Raw genomic sequence first — 10,577 nt, 5'->3', positions numbered from 1 at the left:
TATTTAATTAATTTATTTTATTTTATATGTTTTTATCAGCTCTATTGTTCTCTAGAGTATTTGTCCTTGATCTTTGTTGTTTGTTTCAATAAACGTTGTATTGAAATAAATTCTTGATTCAAATGCTATCAATATAATTTAGATTATTAGATAAGTACTGTCTTTAAATACATGAAAAAAAAAGACACAATTACATTTTTTGGCGCTTTTTGCACTTTCCTTTTGTAACTTTTTTTAACTTCACAATAAATATATTGGCAGAATTATATAAGCTAACATGAGTAATAATATACTTTTCAATATACATTCACTATTTTTAATGCTGTACTTAAACCCTAAATAAAAAAAAGTATCAATGTGTCATATCAACATTTTACCAGGAAACTATGTTTGAAAATAATTTCTTCTACAGTGTCTATTGTATTTTTGTATTATACTTTCGTTAATGTAAGCCAGGTTGGATAGAAGCTGTTAAGATGGTATATCGTGATGTGTTAGGGGGTCGGCGTGGTCAAGTCGGTTAAGACCATGGCTGCTAACCCGAAAAGACACGAGCTCGAACCCTCGGGCAGATGAGGCTCGTTAGATGGGGACAGCCACTCTTCTAGGAGAGACAACTCCAAAATCAAACAACTGCTGCCTTGTATTTTGTTCTTGGTTGGACAAAGGCTATGGAAGCAAATAAAAAAAATAGGCTGAAATCGGATTCAATGGCCTCAGTGGCGCATAACCGTTTGACACGTATACTTAATTGTGGTGGAGGGGATCTCTTCCAACACTAAAATTAAGAACGAAGAAGGAGAAGTGATGTGTTACAATATAAAGTGGCGGACCGAAAGTGAAATTTTAAGACAGCTGAACTGTATGTAGATCTTTAATCACTATTGACTACGCAATTATTTATATAGTTTATAATGAATTATACTTGCTAATGAATTTAAAACAAACTGAACCTAATTATTTGTTTAAGAATAGTCTCCTTCAATGACCAGATAGGCTACGCATATCAACATTTTGAAATATCTAAATACTATATATTACAATTCCCCCCCCCCCCCCACACACACACCCTCCTATCTTTTGTTTGTTCCGCTATTTTTAATTGTCAGAGTTGTACCTGCCTCGAGGTGTCCCTTGTGTTTTATGGACCAAATAAAATGTGGCGGATATACATCACGTACGTGACCAGACAATAAAACAACGAGTGTCACGTACATTGAGTTGGGGGTCAATAGCAGATCATCTCCATCTGGACCACGTCTATACGTATTCTTTCACCCACTGATTGTACTACGTGTTACAACAGATTGTATATTTGTACAGACTATCTCTACCATGTATTTGTGTACCAAATAAATGTTCCACTTCTCTTTATACCAACTTACTTTACAAAAGTCTTTGTACTATCTAACTATACAACTTATCTTTGTACCAACCAACTGTACCACTTAACTTTGAATCAACTAACTGTACTTAGCATAGTTTGGCCACCTCCATTTACTGATGATTTCCGAACAAAATTTTAATTATACATTTTTAATTGGATATTAGCAAAAAGATTTGATTGAATTCGTTAACAAAATGTTCAGATCTCTAGATGAAACATACTAGTCTTTTTAAAATTAAGTTCACTGACCGTTTGTTCACGGAATTTTTTACGATGAAGTATATCGTGAAAAAGTGTATGATTGAATGATTGTATGATCGTATTATTGTATGATCGTATGCTGGTATGATCGTATGATTGGATGATTGGATGATTGTATGATATTACCAAAAACAAAAACAAAATTAAAACAAAACAACCCACATAGATAGCATAATGAAAAATAAATTCTCATGTTAAACACAGTTTACAACTATACACGTATACATATATACTTTTTAATTGCAGACATTAACAACCATCTAATCTCGTATCTGCATTAATTACGATACAATCTGAGAGTTTAACGCCAATACTTTACTAAAAAAAAGAACACACTTCTGTACGTCACCTCAATAATCTTATGCGGATTATAATGTTGACATTTAAAACCAGTTAATGTCAACTGTAAAAATCTATGTCTAGTCAACGTATGTCAATGGCACGAAATGTAAACGGGAGCTTTGTTAATTCATTTATATTTATGTGTATTCGTCAACATATGTTAGCATAAGCGACTAAAACATTCTATTTCTGAAACATTAAGGATGAAGTAACGAGTTGTGGTGGAAAGGGGAATGTATGGTATGTATGTATGTTTAGCATCTAGTATCCCAGGTATTGGAGCTTGGTTCTGACACTAAGTGTGTGGTGTGGTGTGTGTATGTGTGTGTGTTTTCTGTGTGTATGTGTATATGCGTGTGTGTACGTGTGTATGTGTGCGTGCACGCATGTGTGTGTGCCTGTGTACGTGTGTGTGTGTGTGCGTGTGCGTGCACGCATGTGTGTGTGTGTGGATGTGTGATTTTGTGCACGCATGTGTCTGTGTATGCGTGTGTCTGTGTGTCTGTGTGTGCGTGCGTGTGTGTGTGTGCGTGTGTATGTGTGTCTGTGTCTGTGTCTGTGTGTCTGTGTGTCTGTGTGTGTGCATGTGTCTGTGTGTCTGTGTGTGTGTGTGTCTGTGTGTGCGTGCGTGTGTGTGTGTGTGTGTGTGATTCTGTGCACGATCGCGCGTGTGTTAGCCACTGTCGTGTCGTTGCCCCCAGTCGTCCCAGTTCTTGTGGCCTAGGACGACGTGGATGTGACACGTCAAACAAAACAACAACCAACTGCGGCTTGTTTGAGCACTGTGACGTGTGGTGCAGACGATAGATATTGATTAACGACCGCACACTGGACACCTCATCAAGTAACAGGCTGGCGATCAACCTCAAAAAAAAAACATTTTATTAAAATTAGAAGGTAAGAGAGGTTTTTTTTTTAATTATATAATATGCAATTGAATTAAGTGATAAATATAATATTTCTAAGAATGTTCTTGGGTTCATAATTGTATTTAATAAGTTAAATTCATGAATAATAAAGTAATCGGTGTAATTATTTATTTATTTTTTATAAATGCTGTATAGAAATGTTTTGATCAATGGGAAAGCATTAAATGGGAGATTTATTTATTTATTTTTTTTAAGTTTTTAATCACCTCTTCAATAAACACATCTCCCGTTCCGAGGAAAATAAAATGTATATAGAAGACACATTATTTTACCTGTTTCTAGCCCCACTTCAATGACATATTATTTTAGTCAATAGATTTTTGAAAGATACTTATAATTTATAACACACTTGGCGTAGTATCAAATTATTTCACTTTTCTTTTGCTTCTTTGCTCATTGTATGTAGAAGAGGTGCTGATAGGAAGGTTCGGCCACAATTTGATTAATGTAATCTTTAACTTTATTTAGTTTCAAAGCGCACCCTACCATCTCAATGTTCTTTATTACAGATAATTAGTTTTTATAAGATATTAATTTCGAAACTCTAAGTAACAATACATTAAGTAGCAATAACATGTTGGTCTTTTTTAATCGGAATATTGTTATTTTTAAAAATGTAAAGTAATTAGAAATAAAATATTGTCTAACACTATTCCTTAGCACCAATTTTAACAATGATTAAATATTGTTCTGCAGGATGCCTTTTTTGCCAAGAAGACGCAGATCAACTAGAGTGACCATACCTACCCTTCTGCTGCTTCTACTTTTCGCTGTCCATTTTTATTTCTTTACCACTGGGTTTTCTACAACGTGTACACGATCTGATGGAGAAGTTGTTCATAAGCCGCAACGTAGCAGTCTGACAACAAGGAGTTTAGTCGTGAATTGTCTAAATCAAGATCCGGGATGTTTTAAAACAAACTTGACAAAAGGAAGCAACAGTGAGGTTTTTAATCATAAAGTAGAGCAAGTTGAAAATGTAGCACAGAAAATAATATCAAAGAATAGCGGCTTACTCTCTAATCTGAGTTCAAAGACAACAGAGTTTAAAGAGTACCCGGGATATTTTGAGAACTTCACGTATTTTCAACTCAATAGGTCACGTGTGTCGGACATTCCTAGCCAGTATTCGATCCCAGGTGCGTCCGTGTGTTCAGGTGATGTTGACCTGTTGGTGATGATTATGAGCGTTAAACAGCACAGTGACTGGAGGCTACTCATACGTCAGACATGGGCGTCACCAATTTACGACAAGTCCTGGAGCCAAAAAGGTTTGGTTCGATTGGTCTTTTTCTTCGGGAATGAAGGCTTCACAGATGTAGAGAATCTTGCATTGTACAACGAATCCAAACTTTATGGGGACATCGTTGTGGCAAGTTTTAAAGACAGCTACGGGAACTTGTCATTAAAGTTAGCCACGGCTTTGACTTGGGCGTCCAAACATTGCCCACATGCTAAATTTGTTGCTAAAGTGGACATGGACACCTTTGTCCTACTACCAACTCTGATGGAACTTCTCCAAACAATATCACACAACCACACGGAGTTTATCCTAGGGTTCCAGCACCGATACATCAAACCTCTTGTGCGGCGTAAAGGCAGATGGGCGGTGACGAATGAAACTTACCCCTACTTTTACTTCCCTAAGTACATCTACGGACATTCCTACGTGATATCTGGTCCCGCGGTTCACAAAATGGCTGCGAGCTTTCCCTTTGTTCACATCGTTCCTAACGAGGACGCGTTCATCACAGGTATCATGGCCGTCACGTTAAACATCACCAGACTGGGCAATCCTACCTTTGCCTACAGCTTAAAGAAATATAAAATTTGTGATTTGGTTTACGGATATTTTGTTACGGCGATATACAAGAAAATTTTCTTGAAAGAAATATGGACGAATGTACTAAATAAGAACTGTTCTTCAGTAGTGATTAATTAAAACTTGTTATACAACCTAATGCTTAGCCCTTTATCCACTGACGGTACTTATAAGTACCACTTTTATTAAGCGCCTGTATTATTTTTAATTTAGGACAAATTTAAAAATTATTGATGAAGTTGATAGAGTCATCTCCCCTGAGTTACAGGTATGTGGAGCGATCGATGTTTTTTGAACTTTTTTGGTGCGGCATCATTTTCAATCTCTACCTGTATCGGTAGTTCACAATTGTTCTGTACATATCTCACATGTGTTCCTGATTTCCCTTTGTTTTACCTTATTCTTCAAGTTTTCAACACCGAATATTTTTAATTGTTATCTTTAATAGTTAGGTTAACGTGTTTAACTTCTAGTTATACAAATTTAATCAAATTCTCTTTGTATTAGATCAATTTTTCGATGTGGATTGACATAAATATTATCTATATATATAATTCTCTTCTTGGAGACGTTAGAAAACAAGCTGTAAGCGCGCCGAGCAGTCCCCTTTTTTCGTCTCTAGGCATATTGCAACCACCCCCACCCCCACACGGTCTGGTGAGCTGTGGTTCACGCTAGATGTTTACAATCATAGAGCCGGGTTTAGTGACGCCTATTTAGTTTGAAACTGTTTTAAACTCAGGAGAGGTAACTTAGAGGAGGCTGCTTTCACGTGGGGGGGGGGGGGGGGGGGGGGGAGAGGGTTTTTAGTGTTTTAAAGCAAATATTTTTAAGTGGCAACATTGGTACTGTCGAATTCACAAATTATGAATTACTGAAAAGTAGAAAAACCAACAACTAAATAGCGGCGTATGATACGCCGCGGGTCGGCTCGTTTTTAATAATTAATTATCGAAGTGTACTTTAAAAAATAGTTATATACATTTATAAGAAGGTTAGCATTGGGTTTACCTCAGGAATATTGTAATTGATTGCAGATTTCTAGTAGTAAAAGAAAAACAATAATAGAGGTGGCATTTGCAGGCTCGTTTACTAGGTTTAGTATACGTTATTTGTATACCAAAGTCTAGTTCTAGAAGTAAGATGTGTTAGTTATATCTATTGCAAAAAAACTATCTTGTCTACAATAGCTAGCGTTTATGTAATGTATACATGTAGACTAGTAATAGTCCATACATCTGCATGTAATATAGATAGTTTTGTAAATTGTAATAAGTAAACACAAAACAGTAGGCCACTACGGCTATTCTAAACACATTGAGCTCACTTTTAATTATGAACTTTACACTGTAGTGTAGACTTGTCATAACATTCTAGTAGGCTACAATAATGCTAGTATTACTAGTAGTAGTGTACTGAATGGCTAGGCTTTCGTTTTCAAAATATTTGTTTATGCGGCTCATTGTAATAGCTATTGGAAGCTTTCAGCAAAAGCAGGTTCAGTCCGGCAACTGTTGCCACACCAGAAAGACGACAGACAAGAATGTATGAGGATTGAGGAATGAGGGAGTATGACATGTCGGAACCTTTTGCTGTGTTTGAGGTCTAAGATGTGTTCCGATAGAAAATCCAGTAAAAATCGTACTCAAAATATACTTTTGTGCTGTGTTTATGAGTGAAAATTACAAAAAAATGAGTGTTATAATGATTGCCATGTAATTAGTTAATAAGTTGTATCGTTTTTTCCTGTTTTTTATATATTTATTTTTTTTGGAAAAAATGTCCTACCTTCCTGACGGTACTTATAAGTACCAATATATGTTTTGGCCCTTAAAAATGTATGAAACAAAATTTCCTTCGATATATGCTTTAAGTGTGCCAAAAGCAATATGATAACACATTGTTTAAGAAAAAATGTCATTCGGAACATAATTTCGTAAATAAAGGGTTAAAAAATCATAATTTAAAATTTATTTTTCTTTTATTTGGTAAAATGTGTAATTTGCTATACTTACAATGTCTCAATTATTTAAACCTGATTACAGCATATTTCAATTTTACTGTTGCAGTTCTATCTGTGTATACAATTTGTTCTTGTGTTAGACTAAGATTTAACTAATGCATACATTGCTAAAATATATTCATGTAAATTATACCTACATATTAATTTTATTTATATCAATTGTACCATTTTTGTTATAGCTTTCAAAATAAATGTATCGATAGTTGAATGAAGAATCACTCATTCTAGATAAATACGACAATATGACTATTCTATTTTATAAACAAGGATATATATATATATATATATATATATATATATATATATATATATATATATATATATATATATATATATATATATATATATATATATATAAAATTCTCTACGTCGCCCAACCTTGCGGGACACCATCAGTACTCACGCTTTACAAAAGTAGAGCCGGATCGAATTAGTGATGGCTAGAAGGGGCAGATAATTTAGTTTTTAAACGATTTGACAGTAAGAGGAGGTAATAAGTTATCCTTGATCTTTTCATTGTCGTCTGTAAAATGTCGTCACGTACGGGGGGACGACACGTAACGTGAGGATAATTGTACTTCTCGGCACACTGATAGCGTTTTAAGGCAAAATATTTTCAGTTTCAAAATTGGTAGTGTCGAATTCGCAAATAATGAATTACTAAAAAGTAGAAAATAAAACAACTAAATAGCGGCGTATGCTATGCCGCGGGTCGGCTCGTTTCATATAATATGTATAACATGGTTTAAACATTTTAATGATTCTCACTGCACATTACCATTTTCTTGTGGGCGGACCGAATTCTTTTATACAAAAGAATAAAAAAGTACTTATAAAATTCCCACAGTCGCTAGACAGTTTAAAGCGACGGCATCGATTCTTGCAAATAATTTCAATTGTGTTTATCACACAATGCAAATAAGAAAGTATTAGGCGATCGCAGGTGGAAAGTTATTTCCCACTTTTGTGTGGTTTCGCTTTCATAAAAGTCACGTTCGCAAACATTGCTTTGTTCTATCGTAACATGCCGATATTTTACCCAGTTGCTATAAGTGTTAGTAAAACGCCTAGCTAAAATTTCTATTCGTTTAAATAAATATCTATAGATATTTCTGACGGCATTGTTGGAAGACAGTGTGCGCAACTGCTATACCAAAAGCCTACAGTTCAGATCCTGGGTTACAGTGTGAATCACGGTGCTGAGTCCACTCAGCTCGAAAAGGTTAACCATTGCAGGGTTAACCATTGTTGTATACTATAGAAAAACAAATAAACAATAAGGAAATGCATTGATCAACAATATTGATCAATAATTTTGACCGACAACGTTGACCATCAACCTTGACCAACAATCTTGACCGTTAGACTTCACCAACAAACTTGACCGGCAGTCTTTACCAACATACTTGACCAACAACCATGACCAACAACCTTGACCAACAACCTTGACCAACAACCATGACCAACAATATTGAACGACTTACTTCAACTAACTCGACCGACAACCTTGACTAGCAACCTGGACCAACAACCCTGACGAACAACTTTGACCAACAACCTTGGCCAACAACCTTGACTGACATGCTTCGCCTAACTGGACCGACAACTTTGACCATCAACCTTGACCAACAACCTTGACTGACATGCTTCCCCTAACTGGACCGACAACTTTGACCATCAACCTTGACCAACGAACATGATTAATAGCCCTGCGCAGCCAGCTTGACAGCCTTAACAAATGACATTAACGAATGATTTCGATCAACATCTTTGATTAATTACCCTGACTAACCGCCTTACCTAATGACCTTAATAATTGACATGTTATAAAACCTGAATAAAATCAATGTACACGTTACGAGAACAACACAATATTATGTATGTTGATTAAATTTAAAAAGTCAAACTTTCAGGTATTTCGGTTGGTAGTGCAGTGGCAGATTAGAGTTCATGTTTCTTGACCTCGGCATTTGAAGGAAAGTTGTGATCAGCACAATGCTCAGTCGCATTTACTTTCCCTAACAAGAATTAGATACCTATCAGAGCTGAGGGGACTGCACTCAAGGACGTTCTACTGTCTTGAACCAAGCTTCGAACTCGAGACTTTCGGATTAGCATCCTAGCGTTCTATCGCTTAGGCCGTCTAGTTTGATTGGTAAGCTCCATTTAATATAGAAATTACTTCTTTTTCGTGTTTGTTATATTTAGCCATTCAAAGTTTGTTATTCTGATTCTCAAATTTAAAAGCATTCTTTGCTACTGTTATTTGATAATATCATCTAATGAATATATTAACATTTTATTTCTGAACATTAAAAGGAAGAAAGATCAAAAGCTAATTAGTTTATAGCATTTACATAGTCGTTATTTCAAAACTCCAATCCCAAAGGCATATTGTATTAGTATTACAGAAAAGAAGTTAGACTGCAACAAAGTTAAATTAATGATAAAAACTACTTAACCGCAGTCATAAAACAGGAAAAAAATATATAAAGTAACATTGCAGTTACAAATGGAACAGGGTAGGCTTTTAAAAAATTTAAAATTGTAATTTAATATGGTATTTGAAACAAAGAAGCATTAAACAAGAACTTTTTTTTCGAATAATGCATTTTGTAAACGAGGTGGATGCTGAGTTAATGCAACAAGACGAATCAGCGAAGACAGGTATAGGAAAAACATGGCTCGCTGTTTTATTCGTGTTCTACACAGAAGTATTTTTTATTTACTTTTGTATAGCCAGTTCAGAATTACCCGATCCGATGAGCTTTTGGGAGCAACTCAACAAAAATTGAAGTTGGAAAAGAGAAATAAAGTAAAAACGTATAACGTGGACTCAAAACTATCGATTATTTCCACGGATTCAATGAATAACAAATCGTCAAGTTCATTCATACAATGGGACAGAACTCGAATGTCGGCTGTTGATTACCAGCAGAGTTTCTGCCCGTTGCGTTGCTATAACAACGCGACGGTGCCCATGTACGACATGACTCATCGGTGCCCGTTTCCGTTCTGCGACACCTGTACCTGCGACAGGCCGGCTTGTGAGATCTACGACAACTGCTGCCCGGATATCACGGAGACGTTCTTCCGTCTCGACAGTGACACGAAATACCGAACATACCCGAACATGACCGAAAATTATCGAATATTTCCGATCTTTACCGAGTCTAACCGAACACTCCCGAACACTACAGAACAGGCCGTAACTTTACCAAGCGCTTTTAAATATCCCCGGAATACCTCGAACTTAACCGAATCGTTTTTTGAAAACTACAAAATTCTCAACACCACAATGGAATGCGATGTCAAATATTCCGAAGCGCATGTGTTATACATTCGGTCGTGCGTGTCCGGATACGACATCGACGAACAAACTAAGGAGTTGTGTGTAAATGACGTGGAGCCTGACCGTGTCACATTAGACACATTCACGCACGTCGAGGACGAGCGTACAGGTGCCAAGTACTGGAACGTGTACTGCGCCAGGTGCAATGGGGTCAAACAGGTACGTCATGTATGTAGTCAAACGGGTTCAATATGTACGTGGTCAAACGGGTACGTCATGTGTGGTCAAACGGGTACGTCATGTATGTGGTCAAACGGGTAAGTCATGTATGTGGTCAAACGGTTACGCCATGTATGTGGTAAAACAGGTACGTTATGTATGTGGGTTGGACGGAGTGGCCTAGCGATAGAGAGCTGGACTGCTAATCCGTAAGTCTTGAGTTCGAATCCGGGTTCAAGACAGTAGACTGTCCCTGAGTCCACCCAACTCTGATGGGTACCTAACTCACGTTAGGGTAAGTA

At 36.4% G+C, this 10,577-nt stretch overlaps 1 protein-coding gene across 1 annotated transcript; it reads left to right on the top strand.

The window, feature by feature from the left end:
* The first annotated feature begins 3,616 nt into the window (after window positions 1–3,616).
* Window positions 3,617–4,861, top strand: LOC131940510 (beta-1,3-galactosyltransferase 5-like). Its single transcript, XM_059299170.1, has one exon. It carries the CDS (start codon window positions 3,617–3,619, stop codon window positions 4,859–4,861), a length of 1,245 nt encoding a protein of 414 aa, XP_059155153.1.
* The last annotated feature ends 5,716 nt before the right edge of the window (window positions 4,862–10,577 follow it).

Source organism: Physella acuta, unplaced genomic scaffold (genome assembly GCF_028476545.2).
Source record: "Physella acuta isolate Inbredline_101_S28 unplaced genomic scaffold, ASM2847654v3 ptg000320l, whole genome shotgun sequence".
In the NCBI taxonomy this organism is placed as follows: domain Eukaryota; kingdom Metazoa; phylum Mollusca; class Gastropoda; family Physidae; genus Physella; species Physella acuta.
This window is presented reverse-complemented; position numbering and strand designations above follow the sequence as displayed.

What these genes read in the sequence shown, in the direction of transcription:
- LOC131940510 (XM_059299170.1), top strand. Translation starts at nt 3,617, where the DNA reads ATGCCTTTTTTGCCAAGAAGACGCAGATCAACTAGAGTGACCATACCT.